This window comes from Diadema antillarum, unplaced genomic scaffold (genome assembly GCF_040938485.1).
Source record: "Diadema antillarum isolate AM-2024a unplaced genomic scaffold, OU_Dant_1.0 seq00000136_RagTag, whole genome shotgun sequence".
In the NCBI taxonomy this organism is placed as follows: Eukaryota; Metazoa; Echinodermata; class Echinoidea; order Diadematoida; family Diadematidae; genus Diadema; species Diadema antillarum.
In genome coordinates this window covers 2,919,445-2,939,319 of record NW_027271213.1, presented here as the reverse complement: position 1 = coordinate 2,939,319, position 19,875 = coordinate 2,919,445, and the positions used below count along the sequence as shown (strand labels likewise).

The window sequence follows — 19,875 nt, the reverse complement described above, 5'->3', positions numbered from 1 at the left end:
TCAGAGGTGATTGTCAAGTAAAGAATGGCCTTTGAGGCGTATAAGTCAGGAAGAAACTATCCCTGGTAACTATTTGTCCGATCTTTATCCCCGTTAGGCCTTCATAAAAAAGACACTATGATAAAGACAGCAAAATCCGATCTTTCCAGACTGGTATAAAACCGGAAGATGCATTCCCGCACAGCACATAATAACAGCATGTCACCACTTTTTGATACGGTTATCATTATCTCCGTATATTTTAAGTAGGCATACATGAAATATCAAATCATTTTCTTTGTCACGTCGGGATCTAAATTAGAAGACGACATTTAAAATTTGTGGCACTTATTTGCAGGAATTGCAATTCTGAGTTTTGATTATCTGAAAAGAAAAAGAATGCTTTAGACAATGCCAAAATAAACCGGTACTAATATTAGGCAGTCACGCCTTCTACAGCTTTTAAAAATGTCATATGAACTTCTGAACATATCTATACGCAAAGACATTCATTTTCTCAGAATGATATTCTCATAGCGTAATCTCATAAAGTGGATCTATTTTTTTATAAAGCTGTATTTTGTTAGTTATTATTCTGTTTTCGCTCTTTATTTTCATTTTCCCTTGCTAGATGGTCTTCCTTTATCATTGCATTTGCCGTACAAAAATACAAACTTTTTATATTTTTCTGTAATCAATTCTGAAAAATCAGTACCCGTTGACTTCACTAATTCCGCTTATTATCAAGACGCCAGTTACTCTAGTCTTTTAAAACGGACGTGGATACTTCATTCAACGTACACGTTAGGGATATAAGCGTTTCCGTTCCAAAGAGTCACGTCTTACCACGGAGTAATAATAGTGTGATAACTCCCTAATAACTCCTTTATCCAACTAACAATACATTCTCAGAACGTCCGTGCTCCAAACTTTCATGAATGGAATGGGCGTTTTGTTGGCGTGTGCGCGGCAACCTTTTCAACTTCACTTTCATCATGAGTAGCCAATCAGAAAGCGCCGTCTTGAAGTTCCGCATTCTATTCTTTAGTAGAGAAAGGTACATCAATCTGTGCAGGAGCGGGTCCCATTCAACCTTCACTTTCATCATGGCCATTCAATCAGAGCGCCCTCTTATTCGCCACTGATGTTCCCGACACATGTTGAAGTGGAGCGTGGTAATAATGGTGAACTTTTACTCCCTTGAACGACACTACTGATATAATATAAGTGATTATTCAATAGTCTACCCCTAACTATAGATTCCGGGAAATGGCGTCTGTTATGAAAAGTTCTCAACAACGATGTTTGAATTAAAGAAATGTAAAGAAAATAACAGAACAGAGAGAACTACTGACGTATAACAGAAAACCAAGTGTAAACTCAGCTCTTTGATTTAAGGGTTGGAACACACCATGTGATGATTAATTATCGTAAACGTAGACATCACTGTGGAGCACTCACGGTCGATTTTCTCCTACCGGTTTTTGAGATCGCAACCTAAACACGCGCTCGTTAATGCAACTTGCAACTATGTAAAGTGATATATCACATTACCGATAACATAAACAATAATTTAAGTACTGCACTCCCACATGCAAAATTCTGTTCTAAGGCATTTCTACTCGGTCAGCTCACCGTGAAAATATGTCGTCTTCATTTGTAATTCGGGTTGCGGAGGAATAGCAAACATCTGAACACCCCTCCCCCGTCTTTTCATCAAATGAACGACAGAAATGTTAATAAAATAATTATGATTTATTTCATGCCACTATATGCCGTATACAGCGGTGTATATTCTGTATGTCGATGGGATGTGGGGCGGTACCAATCTATTCACACACGCACTATTCGACTCTTTTGGAGGCGTTGGTCCCTGTCTTGTCAAGCATGTTCCATTTTATTGACAATGCCAAGATTGCCAGATAAACACATTTGAAACTCGTACGTGTCACGTTTGAACGCGCCATCACGAAATACCAAAAAAAAAAAAAATCATAAAGAAGAAGAAAAAAAATTGACAACAGCGGGTGTAGGCGAATAAACAAGAACACAAATAACAAGAGTACTTAAACGCCCGGCTGCATAAATAAAGGGAATGGATGCAATAATAAACATCGATGAGATAAGTTCATAAGATTAGGAGTGATAGAGGTGAAGAAACGAGCGATCGAGGTAGTAATACCACTTGTGATACAACGGTTGGATTCCCCAATCCCCGTTCCCGCTACAATAATCAATGGGTATTGTCATTTGCGCAGTCAAAAACTCGCGCTTTGTCTACTAAGGAGCCGGTCCTCAGAGTGGCGTTGATACAGAAACAGTTTAAAGCACGTTACATGAAGCCTGTTCTAGCGGGACACAGGAAAGGATCGAGTTACACGTTTATATACTGATCAGTCGTGCTTAAATGTATGCACACATCATTGTCGAGAAATTGATGCTGCGAATTAGTGTTGGTAATAGACCGGCGTAGTAGAATACATTGTATTCAAATCTTATTCATGCCTTTGTAATAAAGATTGTTACTTGCAACCAGAAAGCTTACTCGAGGCTTGCACCAACCAATCCATATTAGTGTTTTAAGTGCATTCCAAATATAGAACTTTATTGATGTGTATACAGGTGTATTTAATCTCTTGCTGACTAGCAGGTCCCTAGATCAAAATATCATTAATCTTTATTTCCAATACACTGGTAAATTGCCCTATAGTGTACATTGAAATATGGAGGATACTAACACTAAATATTGCATAAATAATGTCTTAACATACCGAGGGAACGAAGTGTTCTTTCACTGTACATTAAGCTTGCTGACTGGACACTGATTCAATTCAATTCAATTCAATTCAATTCAATTCAATTCAATTCAATTCAATTCAATTCAATTCAATTCAATTCAATTCAAACTTTATTTCATTTTTTTCGAAAAGAACATAAACACTGATGTTGATAACGGCATCACGGTTCAAACGCGTTAAATATCCCTGAATGTATTAAAAGTGTAGCGTTTTATCTGTGTTCTAATAAACTGAAATACTATAAGAACATACAAAACAAAGAAGAACTAGAGAAAAAAATCGAAATCATGCGTGTATCATCACGTGACACAAGTAAGTATGAATACGGGAAGATTTCGTTGTTTTTTGTGTATGTGTTTGTGGTTGTGTGTGTGTGTGTGTGTGTGTGTGTGTGTGCGTGCGTGCGTGTGTGTTTACAGAAATCTGTATTCATTTGGGCTGTTGATTGTTTTCTCTCGCTTTTTACGTTAGTTGATTTGACTTTCTGGAGATGCTTAAGATGTCATCTATATTATGATGGATGTTTGCAAAAGTACCTCCTATAAATACGTCAGAATAAAAACAATTGACTAGAGGCAGATGTTTATTTCGATAATAAAACGACCACTTGAAATAAGGAAACCCTAATCATCAAAGATCGAGTTTCATCGGGTAGCCCATTCACTCTGTATGTCTAACGGGATTCTAATAACAGAGCGATTGACGGTCGCACAATACTTCTCAACTTCACAACGTGGCAAAGTTTTCCCCTGTGATTGCGTCTCATTATCGCCAGAGTTAATCATAATTGTTAAATTAGGAATGGCCTTTACGGTTTTTCAGTCTGGGGCCAATACTATACCTGCATGGTATGCCCGAGATTTATCCCCGTCAGTTCTTAATCAGGAGGACATTACGAAAAAGACAATTAAATTCGGAATTCTATACTGGTTTAATAAATCGGACAATATATTCTTCGAAGCTAGAAATGACAGCATGTTGCCCCCGTTAACACCCACACGTTTGTTAGGGTTAATATTTTTCTACGTATACTTTTAGTACCTTGAACCATTTTTTCCCCCTCGGGATCTAAAAACAGACAGACACTCACAATTTATGCCACTTATCTGCAGATATTGCAGTTCTTTCTGGGCTTTTATGATTTGAAGAAAAAAAAATCTGACATTGTCGAAATAAACACTCATATCATTCCAAATAACGTCTGCCACAACTTTTGAAAATGGTACGCGCACTTTTAAACATACGATCGACTCGACATACTCATTTTCTCAGAATAACATCCTAGCGTAAACTACTGGTTTCAAATTTGGACAATGCTATATGCTATGGATTATCATTCTGTCTAGGTCTTTGCCACTTATCTTTGTTTCTTTTGTCTTAGTCTTACGCGATCTAACCTTTTAATCGCATTTTCCGTAAAGATATACGAACTTTTATATCTTGTTTCCCGCAATCAATTCTGCAAGAAAATAGATCTGTGGTAGACTTCATTCGGCTTATTATCAGAATGCAAAGTGTGCCTTTGTAATCTTTCGTAGAGAACGTGTGGATTTTTTTCTTCCCCAAGTCCAGTTTCTGTTCAAAAGAATCACGTCTTACCAAGGATTTATACTATAATGGTGCGTGATAAATCCTTGATAACCCTATGTGTAACTAGCAATGCATTCTTGAAACATCATCTGCCCAAACTTTCATAAATACGATTGTCTTGTTGGAATGAGCGCGGGAACCTATTCAACTTCACTTTCATCATGAGTAGCCAATCAGAAAGCTCCGTCTTGAAGTTCCGCATTCTATTCATAAAATACTTAGTAGGAAGGCACATCAACCTACGCGGGAGGCGGGTCCTATTCAACCCTCACTTTCATCATGGCCAACCAATCAGAGCGCGCTCTTATTCGTCAGTGATGTTGCCGCCATATCAATGCCGTGAAGTGGAGTATGCAATGACGGTAAATGAAGTGGCTACTCCACTAAACTATATACTAGTACCATTAAGTGATTATTTCAAGTCTACCATTTGACTAGATTCGCAGGAAATGGCATTTAAGTTATGAATAGTTATCGATAACGTTGTTTACTAAAAGGTGAAAAGAAAATAGCGGAACTGAGAGAAACCATAACGCAGAGAACTTAGTGTAAACCTAAGTTCTTATATAGGGTTGGAACACAGAATGTGATGAAAATTATCCTAAACGTAGACAGGTTTTTGAGCTGATCTAGCGAACGAAATTATATATCACATTATTGATGACATACCGGTAAACAATAATTAGATATACCGCACACTCTCATCGATACAATACATACCGGTCATTGTGCCCATCTTTAAACTATCAGATATTTGGGTTGGGGAGGAATGGCACACATCTGAATACCTATCTGAGGTCTTTTCAGCAAATAAAAGACATAATAGTTGATAGAGTTCATTTCATATCACTATATTGTACTGGTGTAGATTCTGTATGTACGGGGGTGGAGCGGTTCCACACTGTTAGATTCTGAAGGCGTTGGTTTATATCGTGTCAAGCACGGTCCACTTTATTGGAAATGCCAAGATAGCAGTTTACATAAAATACTGAAACTCTAAATACGTTTGAACGCTCAATCACGATGTAGGGGTAAATGTGTAAAGTAAATAGCGAACAAACATCTAGAAAACACACACACACACACACACACACACACACACATACCATGAGTATACGAATAAACAAAAACACGGAATAACGAGAAATAAATATGGGAATGAATAAATTGATATACATCGATGGGATGACCACTTAATACAATTAGGAGTGAATAGATGTATCAAACAAGGGTGTGTTCGAGGTAGTTACACAGTTTCCGATACCAGGGTTGGATTCCCCAATCCCCGTTCCCGCTACAATAGTTGACGGGTATTGTCATCTGCGCAGTCAGAAACTCGCGCTTTGTCTGCCGAGGAGCTAGTCGTCAGAGTGGTGTTGATACAGAAACAGTTTAAAGCACGTTATATGAATAGAAGCCTGTTCTAGCGGGACACGGGAATGGGATCGAAATACACATTCATCTCGTGTTGGCAGGGGCTAAGATGAAAATATCAATCAATTTAAATACATTGCCATATTCCACGCAAATGAGGGAGGTGCTGTGACTTTATACTATACAACTAATGCGACATTGACCTAACTAGGGATGAAATATTTGCTCACAGTTCATTGGCCTTGTATGTTGTTGGTAACGCATTACAAATCAAACGCGCTACATACGATGTAATTATCCCCGAAATGTTATAGCGTAGGTTCTATTTTTTTGTGTGTCTAGTAAAGTGAAATATGTAGGCCCTAACAACAACAAAACTGGTTTTCGACCCAGACGGGTGGAAGCAAACTAACAAAGCAAATAAACACACACACACACACACACACACAACAACAACAACAACAACAACCCCCCCCCCCAGTAATCTAGTAATTTGGGCTGGTGATTTCTTTTCTTTCACGCTACGTAAGTTGATTTGAATTTCTTGAGATGTTTGCGATGTCATGTATGTATGATGGTTGCAAATATCTCTCCGATAAATATGTCTGAATCAAAACATCGTGAAGTGACTAGAATCAGAGATTTATTTCACTCACAAAATGACCACTTACAATACGAAGGGTCTGATTATCACTGAAATGACAAATCGCATTCTGATATATCAATTCTGGACATTTCTGTATATTGTTCTTATACAAAGAACGAATATCATTAAGACTTTAAGTGACCCATTCACTCTTACGCATAACGGTATATTCTTAAAAGAAGAGCGGTTGGCAGGAGCGTAATACTTCTTGACTTTTGATTTCCCCTCAAGTTCGTGTCTCGCTATCGCTATTGTACGGTCACGAATCAGCTTTGTGGTGTATTCCCGAGATTGGCTTTCTACGTCTTTAATTCAGATGAAACTATTGACCGCTGTATCAGATAATAGTTTGTAATATAGGCTGTGATAAACAATCAAATATTGCATCGATGACAGCTTTTGAAAAAGAATGTCTTTTTTTCTTCTTTCTTTCTTTCTTTCTTTTTTTTCTTTCTTTCTTTCTTTCTTTCTTTCTTTCTTTCTTTCTTTCTTTCTTTCTTTCTCCGAAGACTATACAGTTAGTACACTCGCAGAACACTACATTAGCACAGCGGTATGAATCTATTCATTGTACACGGACTCGGGACACGAAATTTAAGTTCTCTTTGGGGTGCCTTTTTAGCAAACAAACACATTTCCGAGATAATTAATATCATTGACGATAATAAGACAAACTTATCAATCTTAAGTGATCGCGACATAGCTTCCGAATCGGTAATGCGGAGGACGGTAGCGTTCGCATGTTAGTATTTGGAATACAGCAAGTATCGACCTGTAGTACAACTGGTTTCATGGGGCACTTTTTTTTCAAGACATTAAGTTCCGACTTTAAAATGTCAATTTTCATCCCTTCGTCGCTTTCTAATCACCACGGAAAGAGAGATAACGGAAACAAAAATACAAGCGTGACGCAAAAGTAGTTTTGCTGATGAAACGCACACACGGAGCAATTCGCTAGTAATAACAGCACTACATCAAGACAACTGCTATTTTGCAAGTAAGCATATTGTGTTTGTAAGTTCCGTACGCGTTTAAAACGACAGTAATATTACTGATAGCGAAAATCTTTCATCATTTCTGATTAATCTTGACTGAAGGAATCACTTCATAAATCTACTTCGCGAGTTAACGGTGGTTTGATATCAACAATATTACAATCTCCCGCTGGCACCCGCTGAAGTCTTGATAGCTTGTCAATCAAAACGTGGCAGCTGACATACGCCCGAAGGAGGGGCGAAAATCACAGCTATTGTTTAGCGAGGTATGGAGAGAGTCATCACCTATTGTACTCTTGCCGAGATCCGCGCTTTTGTTTGGCTGGTGACGCGGCGGCGAGCTTCACACGCCGCTCGCGAAGATAGTCAGCGAGGCGGTTTAACACCTTTAATCAGCGTTGACCAATCAGCGTTGCCCGCTGCAGTCACACTCCACCAATCACGGCGCGCGCTTTGATCCGCCGGCGCGCTCGACAAAACTTAACGTAGAACTTCAGGTTTTCCCAAACTCGTTAAATACCGCTGCTCTTTCTCCCCGTTCTCATAACTTTATCCGCTCTTCGCTCGACTCTGATCACATTGCTCTCCAATTATTCGTCACTCTCAACTGCGTCTCCTTTATCGTCGATAATCGTCTTTGCTGCCTGTACTCAGATCTGTCCAATTCTACCCTTCCTCGCTTTCCATTTACGACAGTTCTTCTAAGAAGATCTTGATAAGAAGAAGATGGCCGCTGCTGCTTCACGTTTCGTCTCCGTTCTGATGTGCTCCGGTCCGACGTCGGGGAAGGTCTGCGTGGTGCCCGAATGCGACCTCGTTCATCGCGCCGCTGAGCTGCGACTCGGAACCCACGTCCTGGTCCAGCCCCACGACGGCAGCAAGAGACGCAAGGCGATCGTCGTACTCATTAATCGTAAGATGAATCTTCCTCTCTGTCTCTCCCTCTTTCACTCCCTCACTCTGTCTGTCTGTCTGTCGGTCCTCTATTTATTTATCTATCTATCACTGGAAACTTGATTCAGAAATGAAACATTTATCAAGCAACATGTAAATGGATATACAGAATAAAATTTACAGCTGAGTGTCTTCTGCATCAAATTTAGTTATTGATTCCTTCTACATTCTTGCTTAATGATATAATGTATTATCTTTACCCAAAAGAAAATATTGGCTTTAGGAATAGTAACATTTCATTATTCTAGAGCACAACTTCAGCAAAAAGAAAAAAAAAATTGTATTTCGCTAAACTTATGTCATGTTACTGCATAATCTAATGTACTAATACAGTAGTAATCATGCTAATGATTTTTTTTTCTCCTCTCTCCCTTTCTTCTGCTTATTTCACAGCTGGTGTGCCCCTCTCTGAGTCCCCTGTTCGCGCTCCCACCCAGCGACAGACCACCAAGCGCTCCATCGACCAGCTGGGTCACCTCCACGACGCACCAGCAGCGGCAGCAGCACTACCAGCGAAGCGCTTCAAGCCCGGTCCGTCCCCGCCCGTCACCCTGCCCGGTGCCGCCCCCTCTCTTCTCCACGAGCCGGCCTTCGTGCGGTACGACTGCCGTGGCAACGCCAGCACCAGCTTCCTTCGCGTCGGAGACCAGCTGCTGCCCTCGCCGCGTCCCCCGCTCCGCCGCCGGCTCTCCTTCACTCGTGTCCCCTCGCTGCGGAACATCGACTCGCCACTAGACCTTGCAGAGCTCGAGGACTTCGTCTCTCCCGACACGGCATCTCAGGGCATCGACCGCGAGCTCGCCGCCGCTCTCTCGCAAGCTGATGACGCAACGACGCTGCCATCGGTGTACCCCGACGCTCGTCCCGTTCGGCCGGCACAGTTCTCCCGGCAGCTGGTAGCCAGTAGCCGCCACCTCATCCAGTCTCCTCGTATGCCGTGATGCTCAGGTATAACTCTGGACACTCATCACTATCATCCATCTCCTTGTATGTTGATATACGACTCTGGACACTTGTTACTACATCAGTCTCTTCCTTTGCTGATATATAACTGTGGACACTTGTTAACATCATCCAATAGGATGTGCCTGGACTCGTCTCGGAACTCTAGATGGACCTCTTACTATGAACTTTCTGGACATTGTATCTATATTGTACATTTGACTTGTATCTTTATCATACATATGACTTGTAATACTATTTGTAACATTGAAGCAGCTGTGCCTACACTCATGTCTTGCCATACTTGTAGTTGATGTATATACAAGGTTTTCTTATCATCTTGAATTTTTCAGTATGATATCCATGCAGCTATGTAATTCTTGCCGATTTTGTACATACTATTTTGTAAATATCATATGAACTGGATGTATATAGTGACTGTTTTCACTACTTCAAATAAAGAAAATGAACGTCAATGTCAGAAATTGAAATTTTCTGTTATTTTCTTCTAAGGTTTGCATCAATGTTTGTGTGTCTGTGTGAGTGTCTATAACTTTGAGTCTCTAACTTTGAGGTTAGATATTTGAGTGAACATATATATATATATATTTACTCTAATATCTAACCTCTATTTATGTTTATCAATTCTCAATGTCAATTCTCGATATATATTTATACATATGGAGAATTTAGTCCATGTGTTGGTTCCAGTACACAAAAGTTGAAATGAACAGATATTAATGCATTATATTTGCATCCTAAAGCTTTTAATGGTTGCATCAACTTTTCAACAAAGTTGAAAATTTGGTGCAATGATTAAAAGTTGTTGAACGCTTATGATACATTGCAATCTCATCCTTTCATCTTTTATACATAGATATATGATATATTATACAGCAACATGACAAGAGGATCATTAGTTTATCTGTATAAAGTTGAACATACAGTATATGATACATAACTACACACACACTCACACACATACACATATATGTGTACACACAGGCTCAGCACCAACACATATGTATATATATATATATATATATATATATATATATACATATTTACGAAGTTTGTTCGCAAAAACCGATAAGTCCATTTTTGCCAAATGGAAATATTTGCGATTAAAGGTCAAGAAAAATAAAGAGAATAATAAGAAAATTTTTGCTTCTTTTGACCATAACTTCAAAAATGAAACCTTTATATGTACTGAACAATATATCATTTAAAAGGTATTATTTTGTACTTTATGACAGATATCGTACTTCAAAATCTTCAAAAATGGACTTATCGGTTTTTGCGAACAAACTCTTCATATATATATATATATATATATATATATATATATATATATATAGACAGAGATAGATATAGATATAGCAGCAGGCAGCTCAAACTCTAGTGTGATTCTTCTGTTGGTATACTACATAAGACAGTATATATCACAAAGACAAGTGCAAACCATCAAAGAAAACATCCATTCTTCACCACATCAGAAATTATCATCATTTCTTTCTTTTTTTAACGGTTCTGCATGTCTTTAGTCTCATTAATAATATGAACACAGCATGAAGAAAATAATGCAGCAGCAAGCAGGTCTTTTCAAACATGTAGAGCACACAGAAAACACATACCTCACACGGAAATACGCACTCATTCCGACACTCAACAAAGTCTCCGCATGGATCTTGTCGTGCATTCCGGCAGATTTATTTCTGGCTCGGCGGTCATCTATCAGCGACCTCTTCTGACTCACATCAATGTCTATAGGTTTTGGATTCTAATATACAATAATTAACACCAGAGTTTCCTCTTTATCCAGAATATGAGCAAACTACATAGGTAGAGATATCAGCGCAACAAAACTTCGGCATACATATGTCCTGTGGTCTAGGGAATTTGGTGTATAAATATCAAATATCTTCAAAAGTTGTTCAATCTGTACCTGAAGCAAAGTGATGGAAAATTTATGAACATAGGAATGTGTTCCATTGAGGCTGAAAGGTTTGTAAGTTTGAATATGCAGTTTTTTTTCCTAGGACCATTTTCTACTGTGAATCTATTACAATACCACAAACAAGCATTTATCTCACAATAAATAGAATCAGAAAAATTGGTTGCAATGTGTTGGTCACAGAAACAAGTGAATTTAGATAAACAATGACTGACTGATGGTACTGATTTAGACCAAAACCATTACTGACAAAACAGATATGAAAGAAATCTACACTGGTAAGTAGCTCTAAAAACTACAAGACTGCACAACTAATATTACTACTGCTACTTCTACTACTACTAATGATAATAACAACGTCATAATAACAATGTTTGATAATATGATGTGTTGTACATTTCATTTCTACTTTTTTAGTACTGATTTAATTTTCTTGTCACGATAAACCTATTGTCGCTCAGCCACAGTCAGCACATTAATCAAGAATTTTGTCAAAAATCTTGTGTTTTCATTACTATTTCCAACTATTTCTTTCACAGCTATCTACTTGCCTGCTTTCGAGTGACTTGATAGTTTCCCGTTGATCGTCCGCCTGGGACTTCAAGGCTTTTATCGTGCTCCCTTGACAGATTATTCACTCGCCTGCGTGTCCATTCTGGATCCACAGCAACATCAGATTCTGTCCTTCTTATAGGGTATTACAGCGTGATATTGTCTTCTGTGTGTGTGCTATATGTTTTTTGTTTTGTTTTGTTTTGTTACCTCATTTGGTACAGAACAGAAGTGTAATGATTATAGGCAAATAAAGCTGAAGGGTCTTTCTTTTTTTAAGTGGAAAAAAGAGAGAAGTTAACCAAATGCTGGTTTAGAGGTACATACTCAGTAGAAAAACACTCGCACTCAAACACACACACACACACACACACACATCTGACTGTAAACAACAAAATACAATGTATTAATAATGTATCAGTTTGCACTAAACAGACATTTCCATAGAAATTAAACTCTTTTATTTACATATTTCACTGCCATGGGATACAATGTGTACAGCTACAAGCATGTATAATTGCATTCTCATACATGTATTTACAAATAATTTACAGAGTCTGAAAGAGCATATCATAAATGCATGACAAATAATAACAACATTGTTAAATTGAACAGACTGATTAAAACCATTCATTCACTGGTCCTCTGCACTGACTAAAAAGTAGAATTGGAGGCTGATAGGGTAGAGAATTTGTATCATGGATTGGTAGAATGGTGGTTTTGTGTTTTATCCTCACACAACATATGCTGCATGTTTAAATAATTGAAATATGGAAGCTCACCGTTTCTCTTCACCTACTTTTGGTAACATTTTAGCCTTTCATGTTGCGTCTTACTCCTATGGTCTGTGCAAATTCAGCAATCTTGAAGAGAGTATCCTAAAACTCCAAATATGAAATGCAAGCAGAGCTAACGCTCCAGATTAAGTTGATCAATTAAGTGGGCTACTCAGAAGCCTCTAGGTGTTGCTTACAATGGCAAGAAACTCATATTTCGTGTTATTGCATTCCGTGTAATATTGTGAGTCCATGTTCTTGGTTTAGGTACTGGTTACCTGTTGTTGATACATCCTGTCAAAGTAGAGCTTCAATTTTACACAGAAGTTGAATCTTCCAATGCACACATTTTCCTAATTTGTTTACTTTGATATGTACAGACTTCCTTTATAAATAACAGTCCCATTCCAAGATGTGAATATTTTACCTTATGAGAGAGGCTATGCTTGTACATTGTATTTATGCATTTGAGTTTGTACATGATATTGAAATTGTAAATAGATTTTATTTGTAATATGAATTTCTTCATTCCCTGAAATTTCCCACCCTGGAATAAACCTAAGAAAACCCTGAATGCGTTGAGCTTGATTGTGAGTTATGTGAGTTGTTACCACAGAGAAGTGTTACAAATGAAACCAACAATCATTAAGTGCTGATATTTTGTACCTGTTCACGAGTCTATTTGTGTGTATGTGTGTGTGTGTGTGTGTGTGTGTGCGTGCCTTAGTATGTCTATTTCCGTCTTCCACACACATAAATCTTTGCTGTGTCATTTGCCAGTAAATTAATTCTGGAGTATACTGGGCAATCTGTGATACTGTAAAAGCTGTTTTTTGCTTTCTATTTTGCGAGGGTTTAATTTGTGTGAATCACTGTTGTGCCACAAATTTAACAACACATGAAAATATTGCCACCTGGGCCCCGTTTATTGAAACTTGTTATCGATAACAAGTTACGATAGTTGTTATAGGCTACTGAAATCCTTGCATCTGATTGGCTGAGAGCATATTTGTCACAAAAATGTGGCAGTTGTTACTGATAACAAGTTTTATGAAATGGGACCCTGATCTTATCTTTGTGTACTCAGTTATATACTAAGTACATGTACACTGAAGTGACAGAGTGAAGACACTTTCAACAACCTCGATGTCAAATTGCAAAAACAACAGCTTGCAGAAATGTCTGTGGTAGTGTGACCTCATTTGCAAAAATATCTGTAGGCAAAAGTAACAGCTTTTTCAGTAATGCACACCCTGGTGTTTGCACTGACAATAGAGGATTATTGTAAGGACTAACTAGATGGTAAATTTAGGATGGATTGCTTAACCCGTTGAGGACGAGTCCCGCCCGAGTATACTCGGGCAGGTGTCTATGGGAAGTACGTGTTGTAGCAAAATCAGCCCGTCCTCAACGTGTTAAACAATATTCTCATCAAGTCTAACAATGTTCAGCTATTTCGCCAGACAGCGTAGCTTACACTGACAGTCTTGAGCTACCATAATAGCAGAAAAAGCAACAAATTGGGATAGATTTTGTTGTGACATCACATATTTTCTTCGTGCCTACCACCCTTCAAGATCTGCTACACACCATACCAACAGTTGTCGAATCATTGCAAGAGCCGATGGGGCTGGAAGACGGGTGGAGCAGCCTGTATTATCTGGACTCTCTTACTCTGGTCAGTGCTTCGTCCTTCTCTCTCAGCTTCTTCAAGAAAAGCTCCCCCAGCTCCTTTCTAGGAAGTTTCTGTTCAATGACACCAAAAAATATTGATCAATTATTGATTGATTGCAAAACACTACACTAAGGGCCTGGACTGAAATCTACAGGCCATGAAATCCCAAATACAAAGCAAATCATATTTTTTATGTATATCTGAACACCACCGCATTGTCATTCAGTGTAGTCTCGATTTGGGAATGGCTAATCGTACCTCATTTTGAGTTTGACAAACAAGATCTCGATTGATGAATGCCAGAAAGATGGTACCGTCCTTTTATACCACCGACAACCAACAATGACAACAGAATTGGTGTCCCGCTTCCCCCCCCCCCAAAAAAAAAAAAATAAATAAATAAATAAAGAGCTAAAGAAAACTGGAGTTACATGTAGGTTCAATCAGGAATGGCAGGGCAAATTTCTAGTAATAATTGGTCGAGTATGATGTTACGCACAGAAGTGTAGCATCAAAAAATTTGTGGAATACACTTTGACCCTCAAATAGAATCAAGCCAAAATTGGGTTGCATAGCAATGTCTTATCTATGCACCAGCAGAGAGTACTGTACTTCACTATAGAATTCGCAGCCACTTGCCATACAATAATGACTTTCATGGACATTGAAAAGGATTGAATACAACTGTACTGCCTTTTGCATTGCTACCTAGCGTGTTTTGGCCTGAGAGAAAGGGCCTCTATATATGTACCTACTGGCACTTCTCACCTTTTGGTCCAGTGCCGTCTCTATACGTTTCTTCCATTCCTCTGCTGCAGTCCTGTACAGCTCAAGTTCTTTTGTCTGAAAAAAAAAATAAACAGTGCACAGAATATGGAGCAGAATTTGACAAGGCAAGCGACATAAGTGAAGGAACTCTGCTCAATATCGCCTTCCAATTTGTCCCCCCCCCCCAACACACATAAACCATTGAAACATGATTGTTGGGCAACCAGGATCAAGAGAAAAATAAGGCCCAGTGAAATCTGGGGGCCTGCAATTTTGGTTTAGGACCTGGTGTGCGACTAGACATCAAAATGAGAAATTGGGGAGGAACCAGTTAGATTTAGTTCAGGGCATGCTAGAAAGCCAGTCGGTACAAGAGAAAATTTAGTGGGTATAAGCCAGTTCAGAGACAGCTCATGTACGTGCACATGGGTACAAATGACCTTTCTTTTTTCTCAGTTGGTTAGGCACTTCACTCGATTCAAAGCGACATAATGCATCAGTTTGCCCAACATAGCAATTTATGGAACTCGTATTCAAACAAAGAATGAACCTGCGTAGATCAAGTGATCAGAATGGTTTGTTAACTAACACTTTGGGAAGCACCCATTTCATTGTGCTGTTTTAAATACATTAAAAATAACTGTCCACATTACTAAATACCAGGCTTGCTATCAGGTGGTTATAATGGCAGGCACCTTTAATAAGGATTACAGGAATAATCATTGCATCACAGATGCTCATCTCAGTGAATTTAAAAACCAATCTGTCTCTAAATACAAATGGCCTTTTTCTGCTCATGCTCAAACTGGAACCCCGAGCTAGCTAATTGGCAAGACTCTACTGGGCCTGCCATAAGGGGTTAGGATGTGGTATGTGACCACGAACCATGAAGGCAATAAAAGTGTGAGAAGTTGGTGAGATATCTGGCCCACAATTTGGGCTCAGGCCCTTGTATGCAACCAGGCACCAAGAGGATCTGAGGCAGTGGCAACACTTTGGGCTTACGATTGGATATCAGGACCTTGGTAGGCATCGGGAAACATGAGAAGAAACTTTGGAGGGACCAACTGACTTTTTTTTTTTCCTTGCCTACCATTTTGGTCCTCCTCTCCTGTTGCTCCACCGCCATGAACTCCTCCAGATCGCTGGTGCTGAGGTTCAGGATGGAGGAGGCGAGGGACTGGGCCCGGACCATGGACTGGTCCGTACCCCTGTCCGGGCTGGGTGTAGTCCGTGCATCCCTGCTGTTCAGTAGTTGCTCGAGAGCGTCCTGCGTCTGCGATGAGAACTCGCTGGCTAGATCCTTGACGTGGAGGTACGATGGGACAGAGGAAAATGGATACAGGAATGAGCCAAATGTCTCTACATTAATTCTTCTTTCATATGCGATTTGTGTGTCAAAATTAAATTTTAGACAATAATTTGACATTTTGACAAGTAACTATGTTTGACCCTTAGAAAACATAATGCTGTACATGTACAAGTAATATCAAGGGGGGAAGGGGGGGGGGGGGGGGGGGAGGGGGGTCAGGGGCAATGGACCAGGGTCAGTCAGCCATCTCCATTAAAAAAAAAATATATATATATATATATTTTTGCGGCCCCTGATTGTGGTGGATCAATATCAATAATAGCTGAACTTTTCTCGCTGAGCTTTGCAGTGATGTTGATATGGACAAAACACAAAGATTCAAGCACATATGTTTTGAAAACTATTGCCACTCTCCCAACAAATATCTTAACCAGCAAACCATTTCCAAGACTGGTCCATTCTAACAGTACTGTCCTCGGGACAATTGGGTATGGTACATCCAGTCACAGATTTTTCTTTTTTAACTTGTTTGTAGCGTTTACAATAATTTTGAACTGCAGTTCAATTTCATAGCTTCAATTTTACATCAAATCAGAAAAATCACAACACATTGCATCATGCAGCTCAGAGTCTGGAAAACAATGTCGCACATCATATGCTACAATACCCCCCCCCCCCCAAAAAAAAAAAACACAAAAAACACACACACAAAACAAAACAAAACAAAACAAAACAAAACAAAAACACTCCCTCTCTTGATGAAAGTAATCATTACCTTGATGAATTTTTCGAGATCCTTGACCCTCGCCTGCAGCTGTTTGATCTTGGCGTGGGCCGCGTCCAAAGCCAGCTCCGATTGGTCGGCCAGCTTGTGGAGCTGTTCCGACGCCGCGGCCTCCACCTCTGACAGCGTGCTGTCCGCCTCTTTGAGCCTGGCGAGGGTGTCTGTGAGCACGGCGGCCTGTTGACATCAATAAATGGGGGGGGGGGGGAAGAGAATTGGTCACATCTGGCACACTTTGCTGATATGTGCATCAAGAATAATGGTGCTCATCACGATAGACTTGGTAAGAAGTGATAGATATTTCCCAGAATAATAGTTTATTGGGTTAACTGGAAAAAAGCAAAAACTATCACACATTCAGGCGAATATTACCTAATTGTGTGGAGACATTTGTGAATTATTTGCTTGATTAACATTAAATGTGAGTACAAATGAGTACAAAATCATATCCGAAGCATCTTATCAAATACTGCTATACAATGTTGTGATGTTTAACAGCAGCACCTTTACAGTGTAGGTTCCACGATGCTGACAAAGCAGGAATGGGTTTTGGTGTACATTGATACACTGAAGGATAGAGCAGTAGCTATAGATTTAAAGCAAAACAGGATTTTTTTTTCTTTTTGTATATCGATACAATGAAAGAACTGATAGTCTACAAACTTAAAAACACTGCTTGCAGCTTTGCACCCTAGAACAGAAAAACACAAAACAAAACAAAACTTAGAAGACAGCAAAGGAGTGTCTCGCCTTTTTGTCAAGTTCAGTCTGGATGGCAACATTCTGTTGCTCGTAGTGATGCTTCTCCCTGGTCACCACGGCAACCCTCTTCCTCAAGGAATCGATCTCCACTTTCTTCTTCTCTAGCGTCTCAGTCAACCCAGACACCTTGGTCTCCAACGCTTCCTGAAACATGAACAGGGACAAAAGAAGGAGAGACATGACATACAGGGAGAAAGAAATGGGAAAGAGAGAAAAGAAAAGTATTCAATAAAAATGAAAACTGCTGTGGTATAACTTGTTTTTATAAACATCTAAATGTCTGGTATAGCACTAGAATGACTACTGGTAAAAGAAATGCACATACACATTATCTGCTAGCTGTTTGTCTGTGTGTGTGTGTGTGTGTGTGTGTGTGTGTGTGTTTGTAGACACCATAACCCGTCAACTGCAGACAGAAATGTGCATCAGCTTACCAGAGACTATGACAGTCTCTCTTCCCAATAATGAGAACATGAACCATTTGGAATTTTGTCCATTCTGCCTCGATACTTAAAGGTTTTGGTGCAGTACAGTGTATCTTCAAAATATCAGTTTATGTTGTGTATACAAGGTTTAACATTAGTGGTGGCCTGGAGCCACCGGAAATAGATGTCCCTTCAACTTCTTTAGAAAATATATGTTTTGGTAGTCTGATCAGGCCACCCGAAAATTGTGAGTGTGTATATTCTTTTAACTAGTTTTTTTTTTTTCCTCATTCAGAACAGGGGAGAAGAACTCACACCTCGATGATAGATAATCCCACCTTTTTTTACTCTGCTACCTGCCCCAACGTGGGTTATGAGATCGCTGCAAGTCTTCATAGCCAAATTTCATTTTTTTTTCATAGCCAAATTTAGCAGAACTACGCATATATTTTTTTTTCTCATAACCATTTTCCCCTATCGAATAATAGAACTAAATACTTGTACCCTATGTAACATATATGCACTTCCTGAATATGTGGTGCCATGATTAAGTTTATGCCATGACTTATTATTGAATAAGTTAGACAAACTCTTTCTTTACTGTATTTTCTTGTTTGGCCATAACAAGAAATGTCAGTGTCAAGAACTGATGTGTATATATATATATATATATATATATATATATATATATATATATATATGTATATATAACGAAGAATAAACCGGTAATGCAATATTTCGCCAATATAGAGTTTATTGAGCAACTCAAATTTTCGGTGGCTTCCATCCACCTTCTTCTTCCGCGTCGAGACTCCTGAAGAAGGTGGATGGAAACCACCGAAAATTTGAGTTGCTCAATAAACTCTATATTGGCGAAATATTGCATTACCGGTTTATTCTTCGTTAAATTGGAGCCAATACGTGAATTCGCAACATATATGTATATATATATATATATACATACACATGTGAATATAACACACATAAGCTAGCATGAACTACCACAAGCCTAGTTATGACAGGTCATATGCAGTGTCTGCTCAAGATCTACCATATCATGTATGTATGTTTTAATATATACATGTATATATATATATATATATATATATATATATATATATATACATGTGTATATAACACACATAAGCTAGCATGAACTACCACAAGCCTAGTTATGACAGGTCATATGCAGTGTGTGCTCAAGATCTACCATATCATGTATGTATATATATATATATATATATATATATATATACATACATATCATTAAGATTTGCAATAAGCCCTTATGTGTGCCTGTCTGTACTAATATTTGCTTGTTTGTATGTATGTGTTTGTGTGTTTGGTCTATATTATGATTAAACATAATAACTGAAATATAACTAAACTCCACTATGATAGTCAAATCTTGTTCCCTTGTAGCTTGTGAACAAGAGGAAAATTAGATGGAAAAGTGTAAAACCATCTGCTAAAAATACATCGTAAATCTATTCAAACTAGCTACTGGATGTGGAACTGTATATGGCGAGTGGCAGTGAAGATTTTAATCAGTGGATAATCATTGTGTCTCATACACACACACACACACA

General features: G+C 38.8%; 1 protein-coding gene across 1 annotated transcript; it reads right to left on the bottom strand.

Moving 5' to 3' along the window:
- Positions 1-14,216: 14,216 nt before the first annotated feature.
- LOC139727608 (centlein-like) lies at positions 14,217-18,682 on the bottom strand. Its single transcript, XM_071638590.1, has 6 exons — positions 18,635-18,682; positions 17,850-18,005; positions 17,091-17,276; positions 16,097-16,306; positions 15,004-15,078; positions 14,217-14,306 (listed from the first exon to the last, which is right to left on the bottom strand). The coding sequence occupies exons 1-6, from the start codon at positions 18,680-18,682 to the stop codon at positions 14,217-14,219; spliced, it is 765 nt and encodes a 254-aa protein (XP_071494691.1).
- Positions 18,683-19,875: the final 1,193 nt, after the last annotated feature.